This window comes from Ursus arctos, unplaced genomic scaffold (genome assembly GCF_023065955.2).
Source record: "Ursus arctos isolate Adak ecotype North America unplaced genomic scaffold, UrsArc2.0 scaffold_8, whole genome shotgun sequence".
NCBI classification, from domain to species: Eukaryota; Metazoa; Chordata; class Mammalia; order Carnivora; family Ursidae; genus Ursus; species Ursus arctos.
Genome location: NW_026623100.1, coordinates 9,859,840 through 9,887,220, shown reverse-complemented (window position 1 = coordinate 9,887,220; position 27,381 = coordinate 9,859,840). Strand labels below are relative to the sequence as shown.

General features: G+C 42.9%; 1 protein-coding gene across 1 annotated transcript in view; it reads right to left on the bottom strand.

Annotated features, from left to right (window-relative positions):
* AFF3 (ALF transcription elongation factor 3) overlaps positions 1-27,381 on the bottom strand; it is a 514,329-nt gene that overhangs the window by 34,153 nt on the left and 452,795 nt on the right. The window contains exons 11-13 of the mRNA XM_044378704.3: positions 14,711-14,897; positions 6,507-7,613; positions 1,253-1,377 (exon numbers count right to left, since the gene is read on the bottom strand). Of these exons, the coding sequence (XP_044234639.1) occupies positions 1,253-1,377; positions 6,507-7,613; positions 14,711-14,897 (1,419 nt within the window). The remainder of the gene's footprint in view (positions 1-1,252; positions 1,378-6,506; positions 7,614-14,710; positions 14,898-27,381) is intronic.

Below are 27,381 nucleotides of genomic sequence, written 5' to 3'. Positions count from 1 at the left end.
GAGCTTTTATCCTGGGGTCCATGAACTTGGATGGGGAAAAAGTTACGACTTCTCACAGAAAGGGAACATTTCCAGAGTAGTGGTTTAGCAGGAGTAGTGTTAACAGTGCCTGTGATTGTGTCATCAGCAGGAAATCACAGATATTCTCATGTCATGTCACAGTGGTTGCAGACATCTTGAAATATTGTTTATATTCGTATTCGTTGCTACTTAGAAATTATGGCAGTTACTAGAAAGGTTTTCAGTGCTTTAACAATGAAGCACGTTTACAACTACATCACACACTTAAAAGACGTTTTGGAGCCATACTCCTCCTATTCATATTTCCCAGAATGTATCCCAGAATACACCCACTAGGCCCAGAGCACTGCTGACTAGGCCAGCTTGCACGCGCACTCTCCCTCACGCTCAGACCTTCAAGAGCCCCTGCCTTCCTTTCCAAGGTGACTCTCACACTGCAGTGGGCCTGTGCTCGTGTGCCCTCACTCTCCAATTTCCTCTCGGAGGTTTAGTACTGCTCTACATCTTCTCCTAACCTTTCAGTTTACATTTTTATGTGTTGTGCTGAAACATTAATCTCCCCTTAAAAATTCTACGTACACAGTCAGGGAGAGTGAGGAGTGTCTTAGCAGAGGAAAAGTGGTTTCTGAGCTATGGTATTTCTAAATGGAAAGAGCTTCGATGACTGATGATAAGCTACTCACTTCTAATAAATATTGGGGACCTTGCCTTGCTAGAAAGCCATTTGTCACAGAGGGGATTTGGTGCAATGTGGGTCCATCCGGAACCCCTTTGGAGGAGTGACTGGGTGCCGTTTAACCTTGGAAACACAGATCCTGTCTAATGTCACGATTTTAGTCTATATCCAAGAGATTCCACTCAAAGTTTATATTTTTTCATCCATGTAATAAGCTTAGTGTTCTTACAGGTTTAGTGGCTATTAAAATAAGGGTTTGAAAATTCAGTTACTGAGTTTTCAGAGGGAAGGCGTGTCTTTGAGAGCGCAGAACTGAGTGTAACTAGTAATCGGTCTTTTGTTACAAAGAAGTGCTGACAGTGCCCCTGGGGTTGTGACAGGAGCAGACATCCAGGCCTAACTAATCACTAGCCTTAGGTTAAATCAAGGGAAACAAGTCTAAAGACCCAGACCAGAGCAGTCATTAAAAGATCTGACTCTCCTCCAATATGGTATGTGCCTTTTGGACCCAGAGATCCTTCAGGCTTACCTGTACCCTCAATGGAACATGCGTACCTGTTGATGTTCATGCTGCAGTGGTTTGCAGATAAAGTATTATTGGCAGAGGCGGTCAGTCGTGAAGAGCTCTCTTTCTCTCCCTGGGCCTTCTTGACCTCCCTGTAGTCATCTTCGTTGTCACACTGCATGGAAATAAGCAAAAACCAATCAGCTTTGGATGTCAAGGGATCATAATGAGCTCACATCACAACCTTCCACAGAGCAAGGCCGCGCAGGAGACAAGCTCACTCAGCTTCTCTGGAAAGTATCCCAAGCAGGAATGTGGTTGCCGTGTTCTTCTCCCTGTTCTAGGTTCCCAGTGAGTTCCTCAACCTACAAGGCTGGAATCTGTCAGTTTTACTATTGACACTTCATTGAGAGGAAAAGCATGACACCATGATCAAAATTAGAGAGGAAACATTGTGAATGATGAAAACTGGCCTACTATCAACACATCTGATTTAGCTCTCCAAAGACAATCTTTTCTGAATTCACATTGTACCTTCAGTGTCTCTCATTTTGGCATTTCTTGGTATCTGAATAAAGTAGAACTACCATATCCTGGGCTTAATGCCATAAGGGCAATGAGAAGCCTAGACCTTTCTTTTGAAATTTATGGCTTTTATGAATTTCAAGCAAAGGTTGCTACCTCTTGGTGTCTTAATTCTAGTTAACAATTCCCTCCTATGACATCTTAGAATCCTTACGGTACTTTTTTTCTAAAATAGTATTATGCTGAGTGAAATAAGTCAATCAGAGAAAGATAATTATCATATGGTTTCACTCATATGTGGAATATAAGAAACAGGGCAGAGGACTGTAAGGAAGGGAGGGACAATAGAATGGAAAGTCATCAGAGAGGGGAAAAACCATGAGAGACTCTTAATTCTAGGAAACAAACTGAGGGCTGTTGGAGGGGAGGTGGGTGGGGGGATGGGGTAATTGGGCGATGGGCATTAAGGAGGGCACTTGATATAATAAGCAGTGGGTGTTATATGTAACTGACAAATTATTGAACCCTACATCTGAAACTAATGATGTACTCTAAGTTGGCTAATTGAATTTAAATTAAAAAAATAGTATTTCAATGGAATTCTTGTTTCTATGATTGTGTTTAACTTCTATACGTGTGTTAGGGTACAATGCAAACACACTCAACAAAGTTCCATTGTTGGTAAGAAAGCAGGAACACAATAACTGTACATTCAGGGCTTTCAGCAGTGTTTTCCAGGAGACAAGTGCTGGCTTCAAAGATAGAGTCTGACCTTCTCTCTCCAGCTGGGATTGTTACACAGCCTCTGTCACAGGATCCCAGATGCTCACACTGAGTAGTGACCCCAAGTGACCCCAAAACCAAAGCTCTGAATCCCTAGTCTTCTGCTCTGGGGTTCTAGCAGGGCTAGACTCTGAACCTTGGGCAGCCAAGTCTATGATGTCTTAACACCCCAGACGCTGAGTGAAGATTTCTATGAAAATGTTCTTTCACTTCTCTGTGTCTGTATTTAATGATGATTCATTAGATTTTAGAGGAGGGCTAGGTGTCAGGCTTAGTGTAAATGAAGTTTCATAAGTTAAAAATTTTTAAAAAGGCCATAATAAAATTACTTAAATATAGAATATTATGGAATTTATGTCTTTCTGCACATCTATTTATGTATGCTTATATAGCCATATGTATTTCCAATCCATGTTTATCAATTTCTAGCTATGTGTATTTCTTATATAACTATGTTTTTCTCTTTCTTTCCATTAGTCTATCCATTTACCCAGCAATCCCACAAGTAATAAGGAGGGCAGGGTATCTAGAGGGAAACAGGAGGGAAGAGGGGTAGAGAAGTAGTGAGCTAGCCCATTACTGAATTATATGGTCTGAACCTGACAACACCTCTGCAAAGATGTCACCATTTCACAAAGGAAGAAAATGAAGTACAGAGAAGGTAAGGTCACCTGATTAAGGTTACCCAGGAGGCCGGGCCAAATACATAATTTGCAGGGTTCAGGGCAAAGTGAAAACACTGGGCCCCTTGGTCAAAAAGCAGGAAAAGATCCTTGACATTGGTCTTGGTGATACTTTTTTTTTGAATTTGACACCAAAATCAAAGACAACAAAAGCAAAATTAGACAAGTAGGACTATATCAAACTGAAAAACTTCTGCACACCAAAGAAAACCGTCAACAAAATGAAAAGGCAACCTACTGAATGGGAGACGATATTTGCAAATATATATCTGATAAGGGGTTAATATCCAAAATTTGTAAAGATCTCCTACAACTCAATAGCAGAAATACAACCCAATTAAAAAATGGGCAGAGAATCTGAACAGACATTTAGACGCCATACAGATGGCCAACAAATAAATAAAAGATGCTCAACTTCACTAATCATTGGGCAAATGCAAATTAAAAACACAATAAAATCACCTCACACCTGTTAGAACTGCTAAAATAAAAAAAAATGCAAGAAATGGAAAGTGTTGGCGAGGATGTGGAGAAAGGGAACCTTGTGCACTGATGGTGGAAATGTAAATTGGTGCAGCTGCTCTGGAAAACAGTATGGAGGTTCTCCCCAGAATTAAAACTATAATTATCATATAATCCAGCAATTCCACTTTGGGTATTTATCCAAAGAAAAGGGAAACACTAACTCAAAAAGATATTATGCAACCCCATGTTCATTGCAACATTAATCACAATAACCAAGACATGGAAACAACCTAAATGTCTATCAATGGATGAATGGACAGAGAAGATGTGGTATGTGGGTAATGGAATATTATTTAGTCACAAAAAATGAAACCTTGCCATTTGCAACAGCATGGATGGAACTTGAGGGCATTTTATTAAGTGAGATAAGTCAGACAGAAAATGATAAATACCACATGATCTCACCTGTATGTGGAATCTAAAAACAAAACCCAAATAACGAAAAAAGCCCGAGCTGGTATATAGAGAACAGATTGGTGGTTGCCTGAGGTGGAGGATGAGGGGTGGGCCAAGGGAGTGAAGGGGGTCAAAATGCACACATTTCCAGTTATCAAATGAATAAGTCATGGAGATATAATGTACAGCATGGTGACTATAGTTAATAGTACCCTACTGCACATTTGAAGGTAGCAAGGAGAGTGGATCTTGAACATTCTCATGAGAAAAAAAATTGTAACTGTATAGTGATGGATGTTAACTGGATTTATTGCGGCGATTGTTTTGCAATACATACAAAAACCGAATTGTTACATTGTACACCTGAAACTAATACAATGTTATGTCAATTATACCTCAAAAAATAAATAGAAAAAAAAAGCAGGAAAAGAGTAATGTTATAAAGTACTAAAGTAGAAAACATTTTCCTGTCTGTCAAAGTCTTTATCTTGATCTGTCATGGTGGTGTTTCGTTGCCATTTCATACTGTGTTCCTTGAGGCGTGGGGATATGTGGGGGGGGGGGGGGGCGCCGGCAGACTGAAGTGCCGGAGCCGGTCCCGTGACTGTACACACACACTTGGCCCAACAGTGGTTCCCTCCCGCCTGCCAGGTGTATAGGGGTAGGGAAGTCCAGTCAGGCATTTCTCCTTTCCACGGCCCACCCCCAAACCCAAGGCGAACCTGCAGCCCCTAGGAGATTGCAGCCCCCACTCTGAGACCTCTCAGGTCCTGGATGAGGGCCAGGTGAGATGCCTATCTTGACCTGCTGCGCCTTAGCTCCTGGGGGCTTCGGGGAGCAGCACAGGTCCCCGGAAGGAGATAGGGACCAGGAGGCTGCACAGTGCCTGCTTCTACACCGTGTTACTAGGAGTGTTTCAATATGGGAGTGATGATGGAAACTCTCCCTGTAAGCCGTTTGGCTAACTTTGGAGTGCCCAGGGGCCAAAGGGCTGGCAGAACCTGTGCTGTGGAAACAGGCAGAAGGGGGGACCACTTGTGAGTCAGAGATCCACAGGGCCCCCCGTGCTCTATCGTCCCATCACGCTTCACTTAAATACACAGAGATTAAATGAACTTCAAGATGGCAACCACAAGCATTGACTTCCAGAGCCCTTCTGGGCAGGGGCCCTGTGGGGAAAGTACTACCCAGCCCTCAGACTAATGTTTTATTGGGAGAGCTGGGAGCCAGATAGCCTGGGTTCCTTCTGCCTCTGCCCCTTATCACCTGTGGGAACCTGGGGCAAGATGCTTTCGGCTCTCTGAGCTTCAGTTTCCTCATCTGTAAAACATGTATGACAATAACATTTGCCTCATAAAGTTGTAAGGACTGAATGATTTAATAGGTACAAAGTGCCTAGAGTAGCGTCCCTCATGGGGACATCACTGGTACACTGACTGTTGGGAATGATTTTGTCGGCAATTTGGAACCATCCATGATGGTGAGATCTTTGGTTTGTCGCCCCTGGTGTTTTTTGCTGTGGCCCAAGTTACTTCTGAAGGTAACAGTAATGGGAGGGGATCAAACTCCTCAAAATTGACTTTAATTCATGAGTAAGTTACTCCTGCCCCCAAAAGTCTGCAAACACGGCTGAACAACAGGGGCTGCTTCCAGATGCCCCCCGCCCTCAGCACTTGAGCCACCTTTCTTACTCCATGCCTTCCTTGTGTACCCTGTTCCCCTTCTTTTGGTGCCATATCATCCGTGGCTCTCTGATTGCTCTGTGTTTGTCCTCCTCAGAGCCCTGTTCCCAGCCCATCTCCACTTCAGAATTCTCCTTGGTCAAGGCTACTGGGAGCAGCACCTGCTGGTTCGGCTGCGGGAGGCTGGTGCTCTCCTCCCTGGGCCCGTCCACCCATGGCCTGGCGGCCGGCTCTTCTGTTTCCTGCTTCACCCTAGTCACGGCCTGACACTCTATAAGGCTGTTGGCTTCTTAGGTCCATGATTGATCAATGTCCCCCTGTCCCTTCCAGCAAAGAGTGAGGGGCACTATGTGTTTAGCTTTCTACTGGCCCAGCATGCAGCTTGCCTCTGCACATTCTTGATAAGGATTCCCCGTATGCCTGCTTCACCATGCAGTGGGACAGGGCTGAATTATCTATAATGATAAAATGGAACTATGAATGGTGCTTCCCCCATCGAGCAGTTCTAAGGATTTAATGGAGTTAATCTAAGTCACGTACTTAAATATATGGCATACAGGAAGTACTCCAGCAATGTTTGTTGAGTAAGGACACACATAAAACTCTTGCTGCCTGTCCACTGAAGACCAGCTGCCCCGTGGGCTTCAACACTTCCCCACAACCTAAGGGAAAGCCCTTCCCCCTTGCCAGGCCTTCAGCCCCAGGCCTACCTTGCGTTTCCTCTTGGATTTTGGCAAAGCCTTTTCAGCAGGAGTGTCAGATGGATGGCTTGGCTGCGTGCTCTCAGCGTCCTTGGCTGCAGGGGCATTCAAGACCCCGGGCTCCTGGGGCAGGTGTTCTGGGATCCTGGACAGGAGGGTCAGGTCAATTTTGACCCAGAGAGACCTGACCTCATCACTGTCCTTCAAGGGGGAGAGAAGTTCATTGCGGCCGAAAGGGACCAGCGTGTAGAACTGCTCCTCCAGCTCCTTGGCAATGTCACTGGTGGTCCTGGCGTTGATGGAGCCCACCGGGGCCCGGGGCCCGCCGCCACTGCTAATGCTGCTGGCCGCCTCCTTCAGCCTCTGGTCACTCCCCGAGGAGACCGCAGTGGCAGCGGCGGCGGCCTGCGCTTTGGACAGAGGGTACTCCTCTTGCTCTGATTCCAGGTCCGAGTCCGAGGAGGAGGAAGAAGATGACGACTCTGTCTCTATGAACTCCTTGGATTTGGGGACGATCCTGCTCAGCCCCCGCGTGCGGCGCTTCTCGCAGGTCACCGAGGAGCGCAGTTCCTTGCGGTGGCTCGTTCTGCTGTTGCCGCAGGGCCTGGTTTTGGTGGGCTCCGGAGGGATCACCACGCTCGCCCCCAGCGCGTCTCCAGCCGCGGGCTCCTCAGGCCGGTGGCAGTTGGCGCTGTCGCCGGCGGAGGTCCTCTCGGTGCGCCTGGTGGGCTTCTTTCCTGCTGACCTCCGGGCGGGCGCCGGCGCGCTATCGGCGGGCGCGGTGGGCGCGGCGGGCGGCTGGGCAGCTGTGGTCACAGCCACGGCCACAGCCGCGGGCGGGGACTTCTGCTTCACTCCTTTACTCCCCGGGGCCTTGTTCGCTGTCCTTGGCCTCTGCTCCTCCTTGCAGGCGCTCTTGATGTCCTTCTCTCTCAGGCTGGTTTGGCAAACGTCGGGAAGTTTCCCACAGTCCTGCACTTCCTCTTTCGCTGGAGTGTAGTATTGATTGCTCTCTGGCCCGTGGCTTTCATTTTGGATCAGAAGAGGCGGCTTGTGGGGATTAACTTTGTTTAGCCACTTATCCAGCTGCCACTTGTTAGAGGACGCGGGTTCAGCCTAAAAGCAGGAAACCAGCAACAAACAAAACATCTTTTATTAGACTCGCTGAAAAAAGGCTTGGCTGTTTTTAATCTTCACTTACTCCCCTAGGTGTACGAACGAGAAACCAATGGGCTGCAAGCAAAAGGAAGATGGAAGCAGTAGGTGTGTGTAGCCCTGGCTGGCCTGACACAGGGGATGCAGGGGTGGTGTCCCTCTTCTGTTCCAATGCGCTTGTATGTCAACGCAGTAGTATGAAGCCTATTTGTTAAAAATAAGGGGATATCCCTGTGCTGCATCAGAACCCGTTTCCAGCGCTTTTGAGTGTTATACAATGTCTATTTTTTATAATTATACATACCTACATAAACTTGATATTCCAGGAAAGTTAACAGGGGAGTAGTGTGAAGACCTCGAGTGTTAAAGCACTCATTTAAAAAAAATTTTTTTAATTATATTGTGTTAGTCACCATACAGTACATCCCTGGTTTTTGATGTAAAGTTCCATGATTCATTAGTTGCGTATAACACCCAGTGCACCATGCAATACGTGCCCTCCTTACTACTCATCACCGGTCTATCCCATTCCCCTCCCCCCTCCCCTCTGAAGCCCTCAGTTTGTTTCTCAGAGTCCATAGTCTCTCATGCTTCATTCCCCCTTCTGATTACCCCCCCCTTTCTTTATCCCTTTCTTCCCCTACTGATCTTCCTAGTTCTTACGTTCCATAGATGAGAGAAACCCTATGATAATTGTCTTTCTCTGCTTGACTTATTTCACTTAGCATTATCTCCTCCAGTGCCGTCCATGTTGCAGCAAATGTTGAGAACTCGTTCTTTCTGATAGCTGAGTAATATTCCATTGTATGTATGGACCACAACTTCTTAATCCAGTCATCTGTTGAAGGGCATCTTGGTTCCTTCCACGATTTAGCTATTGTGGACAATGCTTAAAGCACTCATTTTTTGTAAGACTGAAAAATTTAGAGGAAATTAAAAGAGGGGACTAAGTGGAACCTATAATCCCAAGCAATTAACATATAATTTATGTGGTGAAGGCAAGTAGGGAATAGTAATTTAACAGTAGAAGCAGTAACTTTGGGGCGATGACTTTTTAGGGGCAGAGAACTCCTATTTCAAAGGGAGCTCTTTGTGCCCCGTATGCTTTGGTAGCTGGACCTGGTTATTAGTCCATCCTCAACCTGCTTCTATCCCACTTTGCTGGAAATGTTTCAGAAATGGAAATGATGGTGGAAACTTTTCCTGCCCACAGTTTTGTTAACTTAGAGCAAATCATGGACATTGTAGGTTTTACACTCTGCCCCATGGACTGGTTCCAGGGAGCCAAGGAATGCTCTGAATCGGAGTGCTGTGTAGATGCATTTTTCTAAGAGAGGTCCACAGTTTTCATTCAAGACTCTAGGGATCTATGGCTCATAAAAAGGTTAAGAATTGACGATTTTACTGAGAGTAAATGCTGTTGATTTCTAATACAAGTCCATTTCTCCAGCATCTATGATTATTAATAGAAATTGGTAAGCGTAAAGCTTTAGGCAGAGTGTTTTCTATTTGTGACCATTCGTGACATGGGGAAAATATTTTGGCTACTTCAAGTGATGGTATTTTTCCTTCCCTGTGGCCTCCCACCCTCTGAATTTCTGGCATCCATTGTTTCAGGAGACGAGATTCCAGCTTAGAATAAATAAGACATTGCTTACCTTTGCATTTAAACTGGATTGGTTAAAGTCCAGAGCAAGGCATGTTCCCTTGTAGAAGAAAACCTTTTTTTTTTTTTTAACATAATAATTTCCCAAAGCTTGCTTTTAGGTGTCAAAATTTGTTTTTCAACAGTGAGGTCCAGATTAAGAGCAGAACTTGGGGTGGTAGCCCATGCAGCAAGGATCTGACGGGAGTGGAGCAGGCAGTGTCTTGGCCCCGGCTGGGGCTGGACATAGCTTCGGACATGGGGAGCCTCTGATGGGCCAGAGGAGCCTGGGGCCAAGAGGAAGAGGACACAGAATGTGGGCACCAGGCCCTAGAGCTATGGCAGGGACCATGGACAGCCTGCTGGTTCCCCCAAAAGAGATGAGGCCAACTGCACTTCAGGGAACACCAGCATAAGGTGTCCAGTGACTGGGAAGGACAAGCAACATTTCAGGGGAGGCCAGCATGAGGACCTGGGGCCCTTCTCCCAGGGCAGTGAGGATGGAGAGGCTTCACCCTGGGATGTAGGTATGGGAGGGGAAATCCTCATGGCCCCCGATGGGGAGCCTGGCCTTCGACTTAATTTTCTTTGTTTTTATGTACCACAAGGACCAGGGCAAGATGCGAAAGAACAAAAAGTTATCACTTTGCACTTCTAAGTTGTTCTATGTAAAATCTGACTTTGCTTTATTTTGGCTTCTCCAGAGAAAGGGAACACAGGAACCCTAAGAGCACACCCAGTCCATACTGCAATGGGAGATGCATGCAATAGAGAAAGCAGGACAGCAGGACACAGAACAGTTTGTTGCCAAGGGGAAGCTCTCACCTTCCCTGGGCTTAGCTGAGTGTGGCCAAAACTGAATTTGGTGGCAAACAATTTATGGCTTCTGATAGTGTCTTCTCCCCACCCCACTTCCCTCCCTACGTGACTACTGGCACATCAGTGACTTGTGTGCCACAGCTGCCCTAGTGTGGTGGGACACGGTCAATATGAATGGACGTTGAAGGGGCTTCTTGCAGAAAGGGGACACATTTGAGTAGAGGGTGCCAACATTGATGGCAGAGCAGGCACTCACACTGGCCTGGCCACCACGTTTAACACCAGCTTGCCCTCATCCCCACCACCGCAAGCCTTCCACAGCTCACATCTTAGGCGAGAGAACACAGACAACTGCCTGTAACCAAAATGCAGCTGCACACAGGGAAACTCGCACTAAAACTCCCTGATGAGAGCACTGACAGTGAAGGGGAGGATTTAATACATTTAGTATAGGACCATTGCCTGATATGCTTTAGGGGCATTTTTTTTCTGCACTTCACAGCTGAAAAAAAATCACTCTAAAGTACCATTTTCAACACATCACTAAATCACACTCCCTTCCTTAAGGATCTACAATGACCTCCTATTGCCTCTCAGAAGAAATCCAAATGCCTCGGGCTGGTTTTCAAGGGCATCTTTCATCTTATAGTCATCTGTCTTGGCTGAACACCTACACTGTGCCCCCCACTTTACAGATATCATCTCATTTAATCCATACAGGTAAGAAATATGATCACTCCCAATTTGTAGATGAGGCTCAGAGAGGTTAAGTGACATGTCTAAAGTTGCAGAGCTACCAGGCACTACCAAGGTTAAACCCATATCTGTCTACGTTTAAAGAGCAGATTCTCATAGCATAATGCTTAAACTTGCTGAATCACTATGTTGTACACTGAAACTAATGTAACATTGTGTGTCCTCTACACTCAAATAAAAACAATTAAAATAAAAAAGGTCAGGTTCTCTCCTCTGCTGCTTTGCCTAATCTATTACTCACTGGCATAGCCTCGTGGAAAGGGGGACCTCATTCCTTTGAGAAACGTCAGTCTTCAATCTAAAATGACAGAATTAGATCTAATTTTGGAGAACACCACTAACTCTCCAAACAATACCTGTTGGCCTCTATTACCCTCAATTGCATAGTCTTTTTTTTTTTTTTTTAAACTGCATAGTCTTATGATGTCATTTTCACCTGTCTATGTCTTGGGTCTTTAAGAAAGCCAAACACTTCTTTCAGAGGCCAGGACTCTGTTTCTTTGTATGGCTTGCAGTGTCTGTAATAGCGTAGGGAGGCCAATTGCTGTGACTTTGCTCCTAGTAAGAACTTACAACAGGCTTTTGCTTAAATTATATCATTTATTCCTCAGAACAGCTTTACAGATTAGGCAGGACAGTAGTATCCGCCATTTTGGGGCTGGGGCAATTGTGGCCACAGAAGCTTAAATGGTGAGCAGCTAAGTGGCAGCAGAGGAGGGAAAACTCAGGGCTTGGGACTGTATCCACTGGCATGCTGCTGGCTGTGGTCGACTTCCTCAGGGTTTCTGCCTGGTGTTGTCTGTTTGCTTTGCTGGCTGCTTTGTATTTTCAGCCATGACTCTTTTCCCTGATTAATCTTCCCTCCCTCTGATTCATGTACAAGCTCTCCACCGTGGACTTGAGTCCCTGCTTCATCCACATCCTTCATAGCACCCACTGCCATGTACCCCACAGATGCCTAATTAACGAGAAGCCTGTTCAATCAAGGGGTGACTTGCATCACATTTCTGCTCATTTTCAAGAACGATCTAGGGCCCCATTTTCCAAAATGTGTGTTTGGCTTATATATTCCACGAAGAAAGTTTCCATGGTCAGGTAAGTTTGGGAAATGCCGTAATAAAAAACAGTTTACATGAGCAATAGTAAGGGCTGGGTGCTGCCCTGAGAGATGGATTAAACTGACTTTATCCTGACACTCCTCAACATCATGTGACCAGGCTCTCTTTGTCCCACATAGGGCCTATTACTTGTGGAACGCTGCTCGAGGGAGCACCGTGGGCTTGTGTATGTGTGCTCAGTGGGTTTCCAGTGCTGGCACGCTGTAGGGGAGCATGCACGTGCCTTGGAACATCAGGAGCGCCTCCTTCTACTCCCACAGAAGGATGGTACCAGGTGGGAAGTGAGTGCCAGGAGCACTTTGCTGCAAAGCAGCAGGGGTGTGGATATACACAGTCCGATTGTCTCCTGGGGGTCAGGATGACGAGGCTCACCGCTCTTCTTAAGGTGACCTGGGCCAACTCAGTCCCAGTAAAACAGAGACGCTGGAGAGGGTCAGCCACATAATGCTACTTCCTATCTTTGCGATTTTCATTCTGCAAACTCATTTTATTTCTCAGGGGTGAATGTCTGTATTAATGTTGGGGAAAATGTTAAAAGAAACCTTACTTTTACTCCAACTGATACTTTCCATTCCAGTGAAAGAAATACCATGCGGCATGGCTAATACATTGCTTGTCACTTCTGCACTCCCTCTGCGGAGAAGCAAGAATTGAAAGCCTGTGGCTGCAGGCAACTTAAACTTTTAGGACCGCTTTACTAGACTTGCACTCCCTCTCCTTGGTGAGGGGCCTCTGAGAGCTGCTAGAAGCTCGCTCGACAAGGGTTTCCTTTCATCACCAAGGAGTTCAGTCTTCGTAATTATCTCAATGACATTTAGAAAGAATGTGCTTCAAGCACTTTTTAACTGTACTTCTCTTGGACTAGGTTTAGCCAGTTGCTCCAGGATTTACATTTCAGCATGAAAAGAAGACTCAACATTCATGAATTTAACCTTCAAAGTCACAAAGAGACTGGAGGAGGGGAAGGGTTATTCATGGACACTAATACTTTTTATGCACCTTCAATGGCCCCCTTGGCTCTTGCCATGTCTCTGGTACCCAGTTATTTCTTATAACTAAATATTCTGGAGCTTCTCAACAAATTATAGCATAAAGCTGACTTTGAAGAAGACTGTTTAATGCCTGTATTTGTTTGTTTGTTTGTTTCAAATTCTTCCAATTAGAATGTCAGTTCTCTGAAGACGGGGACCTTTTCTTTCAGATACTTGCTGTATTCCAAAGCCAAGCAGCATGTCTGTGGCAGATGCTTGGTAAATATTTGTTGAATGAACACTAAATGAGTGAATGAATGAAATTATGAAGAAGGAATAATAATTTATTTTCTGGGGAAGTCAGGGTTATATCAACATTACAGGTTACTGTTGCTAAGGGCCTTCCCCTTATATTGATAGATAGAGATAGAAATAGAGAGAGGGATGGGGAGAGGAGGTGAGCATCATGGAAAGGAGAGAAAAATGGAGGAGAGATGGAGAAGGGGCTGATTTGGAGATGAATGGAGAGCTCTCCGTGCAGAGCAGAAAGGTGCTGAAGAAGGAATGAGCAGTGTGGGGAAATTCTCGGTGCTTTGGCAAAAAGCCTCAGCCTCCTGGGAGGGCACTGGAAGGGGAAAAACCTGAGGGAATTTAAGAGCCAGTCTATGAACTGCAGATAAAAACACAGTTGCTTCTGGGTGTCATGATGTTCTGAGCACGGGTACCAAGCTGGAGCATGGGCTGTGCAGGCCCTAATGGTGCTCTGGTCCCCTCTCAATGCCACCGTTTGCCAAACTGGTTTCGGGTGTATTTCAGAAACTATTTAGAAATTTTGGCCCCAAAGTGGTACAGAGGGTTGTAGGCAAAAAAAATCCTGTCATCCATGGTAATGTCAAATGTTTATATACCCAAGGAGAAACTATATTTTATGCCTTCTTTAGCGATCAAAGTCTACCTTACATACAGATCCAGGGACTTGAGAAGTTTGCTTTCAATCCTCTCCCAAGAATCTCCATGCACTGAATTACTATTTAATTTCCCCCTTTCCCGTTTAAAGTAGAAATAGCAATGGTTTTTATTGGTACCTTATAATGCTTTTATATGAGACACCTAAATCTTCCACATAGATACTCATCATAGCTATAAAAGGTTTCATTATTATTTGTAGGTTGATGCTAATTTTTCTTTTTATATTTTCACAAAGAAAACACAGTTAAGAAGGTTTTATTAATATTTATAGCCCTTGTTCTTCTAATCCGTGATAAACGGCAAAAAGGTAGGATTCTAACCATGTCTAATCCATAAAACTCCTTTCCCCCTGATTTATGGGTGGCCACACTTCCCAGGCACTGAACTGCCCTGTCTAGTTACTGCCTTTGCTGACCCTTAGGGAGACCCGATCTAGAGGTTATTTCCGGGCAGTGATGTGTACAGCATAGTTGGAAATTTCTGGAAGTTAACACAGAGATTTTTGGACAATGAAAGATGAAGTTTCTGTACTTCAAAGGGAGCTCTATTAGGAGCTCTGTTAGGAGAACTGCGAGGAAGGGGCAGAGTAGGGAAAATGATGAGCCCAAACAAACCATGACCAGCTGCCTGCCGAGGGGTGGTGGCCTCCAGGCCAGTCCTCGCTGTCCCAGCATGCAGGGTGAGGGGGTGGGGGAGGGGATAGGTGTGAGAACCAGATTGCAGGGATTTACTGTGCTCACCTTTGAGAGAGAAATGGGGCTGGGAGGGAGGGGCTCTTACCTCGGGGCTGGAGTAGTGGGGAGGCTTGCTGCCCTCACTCTCGCTGGAACTGCTCTCAGTCTCCGAGTCAGATCCAGAGCTGCTCTCTGAGTCACTGGACGAGCTGCTGCCGCTGCTGCTGCTGCCGCTGCTGCTGCCCTTGCTGGAAGGCACGGAGGCTCTGCAGTTGGCCTGCTGGACCACGGCGCTGCCAGCCCACGAGGCCCCCCGGGAAGGAGAGGGAAGGAAAGCCAAGTGAGCAAACACAAAACACCACCGAGCAAGCTGTCATTCGACCCAAGAAGACAAGGAGCACAGAGGGGGCTGCCTGTCTGTCAACCATCACCTGGAACCTGGAGAGCAATCATCAGGTCAAAGGCATCCTAATGGTTCAAAAAAAAATTATGTATGTGAATAAAATTGGGAATGAAAGTTGGTGCCCCTTTAGTCGGGCACTTGTTATTTGGTGGTCATTTTGGAAGGGAGTGTGGTGTCATTTCAGAATAACTGTATCTTGGAACGGCTTTGCAAAGGCACCCCCTAATTTGATCAGCTACAAAAAGGCAAGGAAACCCAAAATGCTTGAAATATTTTGTGAAGACTGAAAATGTCTGTTTGCTTTATTTTAGGAAGTGGGCTGTGAGGAAGGGCCCAGCATTCTGCTCTGTGCTTTCATGGCCCACTGAAAGGCTCTGGAGTCTGTGGGATCATCAAAGTTACAGTCCTGCTTCCCACCTCTTCCTGCCCAAGGAGTTGAGTGCTGGAGTGTTTGCAGGAGCTGGCTCGCTGTATAAACAGTACTTTCTTTGAGCTCTTTATTAAAGAACAGAAGATCCATCCTTTACACATTTTTATATATTCCAGACTTTAAAATTTAACCCCAGTGCAGTGGTTTATAGTAACAGCATTTCAAATGTTCAAATGTTTCCCATGTTCAAATGCTTGATGTTCATATCCATGCTGAAATTTGCCAGAAGTCATTATATACTCAAAGACAACAGGAAAAATTGACACTTTCTAATTGTAATTAATTAACCACAAAAATTAAGATGGAACACACCAACCCAAAGAGTGTCCGAGCCAAAAAGAAAGTTTCGGTACTCACATAGTATTCAACATCTTCAGAGTCCTTTATTAACTGCATTGTAACACGCCTGAATCTGTTTTTTTTTTTTTTTAAGATTTTATTTATTTATGTGACATAGAGACAGCCAGCGAGAGAGGGAACACAGCAGGCGAGTGAGAGAGGAAGAAGCAGGCTCCCAGCGGAGGAGCCCGATGTGGGACTCGATCCCGGCACGCCGGGATCACGCCCTGAGCCGAAGGCAGACGCCTTAACGACTGCACTACCCAGGCGCCCCTGAATCTGTTTTTTTGAGGTCAAATTCTGAACCCAGAAAATGCAGTGATCACTTTTTAATGTTGAGTCAGCAAATATCTCCTTGCCACTTCCAGCTGTGACTACTGCTCCATCAGGACTGGACATTAGTGAAGGCCAGGGCGGCGGCGGTGGCGGGGGGCGGGGAGCCTATCAGGGTTTATGGCCTTAAGTGCAAAGGAGCCTGGATAAGGTGAACGACCCTTTCACCTACCCCTTAAATCTTTGACAAGTGTTTTGCCTGGGGACAGATTCTCATAAATCCTCAGTGTGGGGACAGGGAGGGGGGTTAATATTCACTGGAGCCTTGCTTCTCCTAGAAGAATGACAAGACAAGAAACTCTCTTGCAGGATGTATATCTGAAATTGGAAGCATCATTTTGAACTACAGGGTTAGAGAAAAATGGAGCTGGAACATAACCTTCCCTAGTGGTTCTCATTTCTTCCCACAATGTCATGGTCCATACCTACTGTCTGACAAAATTCTTCAACATCAGACAACATCAGCACCTTTATGCCTTGCCTGAGCTATAGTGATTTCTTCACCAGACTACCGTTTGTGTCTGGTGTTGAGTGAGGAATCCTGGATCTTTAGACAGAGGTGGGGAAGGGAAAGTTAACCATCAAAGGGCTGTAATATTTCTTTCTTCCTTTATGAACTAAAGTCCATTTTTCCTGTTGGCTGAGTGGAGATGGCTTCTATCAATGGAGTCATAAAAAAAAAAAAGACTATTAGATTCTGACCAAACATAAACATCTGAGATCCATAAGAGTTTGTCAGTAGACCCCAAAACACTGGGGGGGGGGGAACTCCAAACAACCAAACAACACCCTCCCCCCAAAGCCCCCCAAAAGCAAGCAATGCATGGTGCAGGAAAGTGTCTTCTCCCCGCCATACCCTGGAATAACATTTGCTGAAGATGGGGAAATGATGATGAATAGAGTATTTTGATGGATTTTATACGATGGTCAAAGGCTTTGATCACTGAGCAGTACATTCTACTTGCTTTAATTCAAACAACAAAGGACATGTGATGTTGGTGCTGTGTGTACCTGGGCATTGTGTGCGCAGTAGAAACAGCAATGTGTGTGCAGTTCCCTGGGGCTCGCACCACAAAGTGATTGACTGTCTTTTGAAAAGTGGCACTTTAATTTCTGAAAAAATGTCCATTAAACAGTTACCATGCTGCCTTCCTTTTACGACTGCTGTCCTCTAGTAATGAGACATACTAGCCCAAGGAGAGAGAATCTGTGATCTGAATTAGATTGGCAGAAAAGCCTTATACTTTTATGTTTTCCTTCCTTAGATTAGGAAATTCACTTAAAATGACAGTTGTATTGGCATAACTATTATTTGTTTTTAAAACAGTTGAGAGAACCACGAATTTTAGTTTTTTCTTAGTGCTTTGGTTGTAAGGGCCATGAGGCTTACCATGTTTCTGGGGGCAGGGTGGAATCTATTTGTGTTTTAATGGTCTGGGTAGAGAATATGTCACCAGAAACAATCCATGTCAAGCATGGGAGCCTGGAAAGACTGTCATGGCTCTAGTTGTGGGATCAAGATAACTGTCTCAACCTCCACAAAGGCTGCCCCGGTAACTGGTCTTGAGGCAGGTCTTTGGGGGATGAGTCCTTCTGGCCTCGGCATAGCAGATGTTGTTGCCATGAGTGTGGGCAGCTGCTTTGCTGTCGTGGGCCTCTGCAGCTGGGAGGGGAGGGTGGCAGGAGAGGCGAGGACACTGGGGATGGTCATCACTACACAGTAGAACTAATAGAAGGATTAAAATCGGTTAAACCCGGAGGGCTCTGGGGAGTCATGGAAATCAAGAAGAGAGAAAAAGATGTTATCAGAAAGACCTTCTGGAAAGAGGGCTTTAGACTCAATATATTTCCAGTCCTAGACTGAGCACATTAGTGTACTAACTTGTTGTCATGCTTCCATACAGAAGATATTTTTAAAAAATTCACAGAGTTAAAAATTTAACTTTTTCCTAAAATGATAACACAGATTAGTTGAGATGATGACACAGTCCCTGACAACTTTTAGGAGAGTTTTTGGACCCTATGCCATTTCAGGAACATGGTGGCACGGTGCTTGCAGATGTGACAACATTACTGAGATAATGGAATAAAAGTCTTTGTGTCATCAAACTTAGCACCGTGCTTGGGACGTAATGGACATTTACATGTGATTGCTGAATGAAAAAATCAATAGAGAAAATTTATCGTTGGGTTAATGAGTTTTTTAAAACAAAGGATTTAACCTTTTAGAAGAGGTATAATCTCTCTTCTCCCATAAAAAATTTAAGGGGACTTCAGCACCTCTTGTGATCTTCCAATTTTAACACTTCTTCCTTTCAGAGAATATTTCTTTAAATGTGCTCTAAATTTCATCTGTATAGTTAAGCACAGTTCTCTCTTGGATGGTTTATTTACTTTTTTGTATTTTGACTTCATGCAATGTTTTGCTAGTTTTGTGAGTGGTCAAGACCAAATATACCTTTGGGAGAGTCTTGGGTTTATTCTAAATGATCTGCTTGCTGTGTCCCCTCCTTTGGCTGCAGTGACACATTCCTTTCAGAATCCTGCATGGGCAAAGTCTGCATACAGACAGTAAAAGAAAAGATCTGGAACCCAAATGACAAATCCTGGATCTCACAGTCAAGGGTGCTCATGCCTGCCAAGTGTATTGTGAGGCCTGGATAAATACCCAAAGCTGTCCACACGCTTTAGCTCACAAGTAACTTGGAGGCAGGCTCTCTGCCTGGTTGGCACTGTGTGGACAGCTGTGATGCCCAGCAGCGGCCTCACTTCCTGTGGCCACCCCACTCACACTGGCCAGATGATGATATTTTAGAAGGGGCAAAAGCACCTTCTCACTCAAAACTCGGTATTGATTTCCAAATGCTCGATTTCCAAAGTGTGATCAGTGCTCTGGCAACAGTATTCCTTTTTTGATAGCATCTTTATTGATATTAATTGATCTGAATTTCACATTATGCGAAGTGAAAATGGTAAAAGATGGCACAAGGAGGTTCTCTGTTGCTGAAATCATCTTCCAAGACACAAAACTGATAGGACTACTGGTCCTGTATAAAAGGTTTTGTTGCTCTGCTATAGCACCAAGAACGAGTCTTCTGTTCAACACGGCTTTTTGAAGCTCTTCATGGTCTGGCCTCAATCAGATCTCCATCTTCACCTCAGTGGGTCTATCCCTAAACCTCAGCCACAATAAATTTCTCATAATTTCGACCATCTCTAAAATGTTTCAGAATTATATATATCTATAATTATATAATTATATGTGTGTATGTATATATATCTATTTAAACTCAATTTATTTATTTATTTTAAGATTTTATTTATTTATTTGACAGAGAGAGAGCACAAGTAGGGGGAGCAGTAGGCAGAGGGAGAAACAGGCTCCCCGCTAAGCAGGGAGCCCGATGTGGGGCTCGATCCCAGGACTTTGGGATCATGACCTGAGCCGAAGGCAGACGCTTAATGACTGAGCCACCCAGGTGCCCCTAAACTCACTCTATTTAAACTAAAAAACCAAAGACAGTTCACCTATTTCTCCCACCCTCCCACCCCCACCTCTGGCAACCACAAGAACAGAAAAAAATTATAATAAAAATAGAATTCTATTTTGATTTATCTTCAGTGTTTTTGAATTCATCTGTTTGCACAGATTTTCAATTATTTTCCCAGATGCTACATTAATACATAACTTATCACAATCTACTGGTATAGTCATTTTACCAGTTTGAGTGAAGTATAGAAACCTTACCTCCTTCATTGTCTTAAATATTTCTTCTATACACATTGGAGAACCACACCAAACAATGTTTCAAGTTTTGTTTCAATTGCCAAATACAATTTAGAAATCTGGAGAAGAAAATATTATTGTATTGACCCTACTTTTGTTTCCACTGTTCTTTCTTTCTTGATATCATTTATTTTATTGAGATTCTTTCTTTTATCATTTCCTTTCTATTTCAAGAACTTCCTTCAGCCATTCTGTTTGGGTAGGTCTGCTGGCCACCGATGCGTGTCAATTTTAGAATGGCTTTTGTCCTTTGTTCCTAAAGGGAATTTTCCATGCGTATAGAATTTTAAGTTGACAGTTTCTTTTTCTTTCAACACTTAAAAAAAAAAAAAAAAAAGTGATGTGCTACTTCCTTCTGGCCTCCAGGGTTTCTAACTGCATTGTCATTCAAATTGTTTATCATTTTACCTCTATAGGTAAGGTGTTTATTTGTCACTGCTTTCAAGATTTCTTTTTTGACTTTTGTTTTCAGAAGCTTGACTATGATGTGTCTTGGCATGAATTTATTTGGGTTTATTCTGTTTGGAGTTTGCCCAGCTTCTTGCATCTGTATGTTTAGGTCTTTTGCAAAACTTGGGAAAATTAGAACCATTATTACATTGAATGTTTTTTGAAAGAATTTTCAGCCCCATACTCTTTCTTCTCTCTTTCTGGGCCTCTAATGATACAAATGCTAGATCTTTTGTTATAGTTCCCTAGGTTCTTGAGGCTCTGTCCCTTTTTTTTTTCTTTAGTCTGTGCTTCCCTGTTACTCATTTTGGTAATGTCTATTATTCTATCTTCAGGTTCACAGGTTCTTTCTTCTGTTCTCTTCATTCTACTTTTGAGCTCATTCATTGAATTTTCAAATTTCATTTATTGTATTTTTCAGTTTTACAATTGACATTTGGTTCCTCTTTATATCTTCTATTTCTTTACTGAGACTTTATATTTTCAGTTGTTTCAAGTGTGTTCTTAAATGCTCTGTTGAAGCATTTTATAATGGTTCCTTTAAAATTCTTGTCCAGATAATTCTAATATTTATGTCATCCACTTTTGGCATCTCTTGATTGTCTTTTCTCATTCAAGTTGAGACTTTTCCAGGTTCTTGATATGAGGAACGATGTTCTATTGTATCCTGAACATCTTTCGTGTTATAAGACTTTGGATTTCAGAAAAAGCACTTATTTTAACAGGCATCCACCAACACAAAACCAGCAAGGGGGCAGACAGGTATTTCTTTACAGTTGGGCAAGGGGAGAAGGAAGTCAAGTCTTCTAACTTTGCCTTTCCTGATGAGGGTGGAAACGTGGCCATCCCACCCGCCCACCCCAGTGTTTGGCTGCAACAGAGCAGTTATTGTCTAAAAGTTTTCTTCTTCCTATGATACTTCCTGGTTCTTTCACTAGAGAGAGCTGGCTTTCTTGGGGCTTTTATTTTTATTTAAAAATATCAGTGCCTGTTGGCATTTCCAGGTTGTTGGCTTTTCCAGCATCCACTCTGAGCTATATGAGGAGAAATGAAAACCCAGTGAACCAATCTCCATGCCTTTTTCGGGCCTTAATGCCCTAGCTGATCTGCCTTCTCTCTTTCTTACAATCTTGTGTTTGTTTTATATATAATAGCTAATGATTTTAGCTGTATTTAACAGAAAGGATTGGGAAAAGTACATCCATATTTTGTCCCAGAATGGGAATGACCTGCTTGATATTTATCAAGTAGAAAGGAAATCTCTCTCTCAATACTTCCAACCTCTGCACTGGTTAATTGTATCAAAAGCTGATGAATGAAACAACCATGCAGATATCTCTACAGTCCCTGCCCACTTTATTACCCAGCCAAATCAGGCATTAATTCATTTATTTAAAAACCATTTACTGTGGAAATTAAGCTCAGATTTTAAAAGTGTATGTACCAAAGCTAGAAAGATCATGTCACAAAGAATTCATATATCCTTATGAGAAAAAGGACTCACACAAAATGAGGTTGTAAAAATGTTAGGGATAAAAAGGCGAGTACTTTAAAAGTTATGTTCAGAGTAAATGGCATGGGAATAAGGGATGATATTGGTATGACATTTGTTAAGAATCCACTGTGTGGAGAGGGTGGCCCAAGATGGCAGTGTAGGAAGATTCTGACTCACCTCCTCCCATGGACACACTCTATCTATACCTACATATAGAGCAATTCTTCCTGAAGAAGAACTGAGGGCTGATTGAGTTTCCTCACGGCAAACAGTAGGAGGACCACGAAGAGAAGAGTAGGAGAGACAGAGACACGGTAATGATGGAAACCCCATATCACCAAGGGGCCCATGGGCAGATTCATCCACCTGGGGCAGCAAAAAAGCAGTAGTTTAAAGGGCAACTAGACTAAAGTGAAGGAAATCCATTTACTAACTGTAGAGCACCTGTCAATGGATGGAAACTGTTGGAACTCTCTCCAGGGTTGGGGGGCGATGGCAAGTGTCATTTTTAATGTTCCTCTTCCATCTTGATAGTGTAGGTGGGAGTAGGGTTGAGGCACTCTAGCCAAATTGCTAGTGCTGCCCATTGTGCCCCAGGCCTCTGGCTTAAAATAGCTCTACGGTCCCCCCAAGAAGGCCTCAGCATGTCATGCCCTGGGACCCCCAGGTTCATGCCTGTTCCAGCTCCAGCCGTCCTACTTGGGCAGCCCCACACAGTATTCCCTGGGACCCCACTAGCTCATGCTTGCTCCAGTTTAAGCTATCTCACCAAGGCAGCCTTGGCATGGTATGTCCAGGGACCTCCTGGTTCACACCTGCTCTGCTCCAGCCATTCCACCAGGGCAGCCCTGGCATGGCACACCCAGAACACTCCTGTTCATGCCTGCTCCAGCTGTCCTGCCAGAGAATCCCTTGTGCAGTGTGCCCCAGGACCTCCTGGCCTGCACTGGCTCCCAGTATGGCATGTCCTGGGACTCCGTGGTCTGTCCTCGCTCCAACTCTAGCCATCCACCAGAACAGTTTTGATGCAGCGTGCCCTATGAATCCATGGCCTGCACCTGCTCCAGCTCCAGCTGGCCTGCCAAAGCCACCAGGCACATGCAGCCTACACAGGGGATGCTCTTACACAAGGTCACTTCTTCAAGACTGGGAGAAGTAGCTACTCTGCCTAATTGATAGAAATAGACAGAACGTAAGACAAAATGAGGAGACAGAGAAACATGTTCCAAAGGAAAGAACAAGATAAAACCACAGAAAAACCCTAGTGAAACAGAGATAAGTAATTTACCTGAGGAAGAGTTCAAAGTAATGGTCATAAAGACATTCATCAAACTTGGGAGAAGAATGTGGAAGAACACAGTAAGAACTTCAAAGAGTTAGAAAACGTAAGAAAGAACCAATCAGAACTAAAGAATGTAATAACTGAAGTGAAAAATACACTAGAGGGAAACAACAGCAGATTAGATGATACAGAAGAATGAATTAGTGACCTGGAAAACAGAAGAGTGGAAATTACCCCATCAGAACAACAACAACAAAAAAAGGGACCTTCGTTTAAGGGACCTTCAAGACATCAGGCATAATAACTTTCACATTATAGGGATCCCAGAAGGAGAAAAGAGAGAGAAAGGAACAGAAAACTTATTTGAAGAAATAATGACTGAAAACTTCCCTATCCTTGGAAGCGAAACCGACATCCAGGTCCAGGAAGAACAGAGAATCCCACACAAGATGAACCCAAAGGGATCCACACCAAGACATATTATAATTAACATGGCAAAAGTTAAAGAGAGAATCTTAAAGGCAACAAGAGAAAAACAGTCACAAACAAGGGAAACTCCCTAAGTCTATCAACTGATTTTCAGTAGAAACTTTCCAGGCCAGAAGAAAGTGGGAGGATAGATTTAAAGTGCTGAAAAAGGGAAAAAACTGACAACTGAAACCAGAGCCTGTCAAAATTATCATTCAGAATTGAAGGAGACAGAAAGTTTCCCAGATAAGCAAAAACTAAAGGAGTTCATCACCACTAATCTCACCTTACAAGAAATGTTAAAGGGTCTTCTTTAAGTATAATAGAAAAGGCTGTAGTAGGAGAAAAGAAAATATATGAAAGAAAAAAACGCACTGGTTAAAAAATAAACTCATTGATAAATGCAAATGTATAGTAAAGGCAGTGGTCAGCCACTTAGAAAGCTAGTATGAAGGTTAAAGGACAAAAATAGTAAGGGGCGCCTGGGTGGCTCAGTTGGTTAAGTGACTGCCTTTGGCTCAGGTCATGATCCTGGCGTCCCAGGATCGAGTCCCACATCGGGCTCCCTGCTCAGCAGGGAGTCTGCTTCTCCCTCTGACCCTTCCCCCCTCATGCTCTCTCCTCTCAAATAAATAAATAAAATCTTTAAAAAAAAAGGACAAAAATAGTAAATCAACTATAACTACAATAAATAGTTAAGGGATACACAAAACAAAAAGATGTAAAATATGATGTCAAAAAATAAAATGTGGTGGAGGGCAGTCAAACGTTAGCGACTTTAGAATGCATTCAAACTTAAGCAATTACCTGTTTAAAATACACTGCTATTCATATATGACAATATAGGACAATATATATGAACTTCTTGGAAACCACAAACAAAAACCTACAATAGATACATAAAAAATAAAGAGAAAGGAACCCAAACATAAAGCTAATGAAAGTTGTCAAATCACAAGGGAAGAGAGCAAGAAAAGAAGAAAGGAATGAGAACTACCAAAAAACCCCAGAAAACAATGAACAAAATGGCAATAAATACACACTTATCTTTAATTACTTTAAATGTAAATGGACTAAATGCTTCAATCAAAAGACACAGAGTGGCTCAATGGGTAAAAAAAAAAAAAACCAACAAGACCCATTTATATGCTGCCTACAAGAGACTCACTTCAGAACCAAAGACATACACAGACTGAAGTGAAGGGATGCAGAAAGATATTCCATGCAACTAAAAATGAAAAGAAAGCTGAAACAGTAGTACTCATATCAGACTAAATAGACTTTAAAACAAAGACTGTAACAAAAGACAAAGAAGGGCATTGCATAATGATAACCATGTCAATACAAGAAGAGGATATACTATTCATAAATATTTATTTATTTGGGTGCACCTGACATAGGAGCATCTAAATATATAAAAGAAGTATTAATGGAAATAAAGAAATTCACAGTAATAAAATAATATTAGGCGACTCTAATACCCTAGTTACATGAATGCATAGATCACCCAAGCAGAAAATCAATGAGGAAACATTGGCCTTAAACAACACATTAGACCAGATGGACTCACATATGGACTATTTTATCCCCAAACTGCAGAATACACATTGATCTCCAGTGTACATGGAACATTCTCCAGGATAGATCACATGCTAAGCCACAAAACAAGCCTCAATAAATTCTATAAGACTGAAATCATATTAAGCATCTTTTGTGACCAGAATGGCATGAAACTAGAAATCAATTACAAGAAGAAAACTGGAAAGAACACAAACATTTAGGAACTAAAAAATATGCTACTAAACAACCAATGAATCAATGAAGAAATCAAAGAGAAAATCAAAGAAACACCGTGAGACAAATGAAATGGAAACACAACTTCCCAAAATCTATGGGATACAGCAAAAGCCGTTCTCAGAACAACAGAGGCCTACCTCAAGAAACAAGAAAAATCTCAAGTAAACAATCCAACCTTATACCTAAAGGAAGTAGAAAACAAACAAAGCCCAAAGTTCGTAGAAGGAAGAAAATAATAACGAATGGAGGGAATAAATAAAATAGAGACTTAAAAAAATGAAAAAAATCAATGAAACTAGAAGCTGGCTCTTTGAAAAGATAAACAAAATCAATAAACCTCTAGCCAGACTAATCAGAAAAAAAGGGAGAGGGGACCCAAATAAATAAAATCAGAAATGAAAGAGGGGAAGTGACAACTGACACCACAGAAATACAAAAAATCATGAGACTACTATGAAAAAGTGTAAGCCAACAAACTGAAAAACCTACAAGAAGTGGATAAATTTCTGGAAATACACAATCTTCCAAGATTGAATCACAAAGAATTGAAAATCTGAACAGACCAATTACAAGTAATGAAATTGAATCAATAATTTAAAAATTCCCCCAAAACAGGGGCACCTGAGTGGCTCAGTTGGTTAAGTGTCTGAAAGCTCAGGTCATGATCTCATGGGTCCTGGAACTTAGCCCTGCATCAGGCTCCTCGCTCAGCGGGGTATCTGCTTGTTCCTTTGCCCCTCCTCCCACTCATGCTCGTTCTCTCTCTCTCTCTCTAATAAATATATACAATCTTAAAAAAAATTCCCCAAAACCAAAAGTCTAGGACCAGATGGCTTCACACGTGAATTCTATGAAACATTTAAAGAGTTAGTATCTCTCCTCAAATTACTGAAAAAAAAACTATAGAGGAAGAAACACTTCCAAATTCATTTTATGACCCCTGATACCAAAACCAGACAGAGACACCACAAAAAGAAAATTACAGCCAATATCCCTGATGAACATAGATACAAAAATTTTCAACAAAATATTAGCAAACAGAATTTAATAGTACATTGAAAGAATCACATACGACAGTCAAGTGAGATTTATTTTAGGGATGCAAGGGTGGCTCGGCATCTGCAAATTAATCAACATGGTACACACTACATTAACAAAATGAAGGATTAAAAATCCTTCTGTCACCTCAATAGTGCAGAGAAAGCATTTGACAAAATTCAACATCCACTTATCATGAAAATTCTCAACAAAGTGGGCATAGAAGGAACATATCTCAACATGATAAAGGCCATATATGACAGACCCACAGCTAACATCATACTCAGTGGTGAAAAGCTGAAATCTTTTCCTCTAACATCAGAAGAAAACAAGGATGCCTACTCTTGCCACTTTATTCAGTGTAGTACTGGAAGTCCTAGCCACAACAATTAGGCAAGAAAAATAAGTAAAAGGCATTCAGATCAACAGAAAGAAATAAAACTGTCACCATTTGCAGGTGATATGATACCATTTATAGAAAACCCTAAAGATACTACCAAAAAGCTATTAGAACTAATTAATGAATTCAGTGAAGTTGCAGAATACAAAATTAACATACAGAAATTGGTTGCGTTTCTACATGCAAATAAGAAACTATTAGAGAGAAAAATTAAGGAAATAATCCTATTTATAATGGCATAAAAAATAATAAAATATCTAGGAATAAATTTAACCGAGGAGGTGGGAGACTGGTACTCTGAGAACTATAAGACATTGATGAAAGAAACTGAAGATGAGACAAATAAATGGAAAGATACACAGTGCTCACAGATGGAAGAATTAGTACTGTTAAAATGGCTATACCACCCCAAGCAATCTACAGATTCAAAGCAATTCCCACCAAGATACCAATGGCATTTTTTACAGAACAAGAACAAAGAATCCTAAAATTTGTGTGGAACCAGAAAAGACCCCGAATAGCCAAAGCAATCTTGAGAAAGAAGAACAAAGCTGG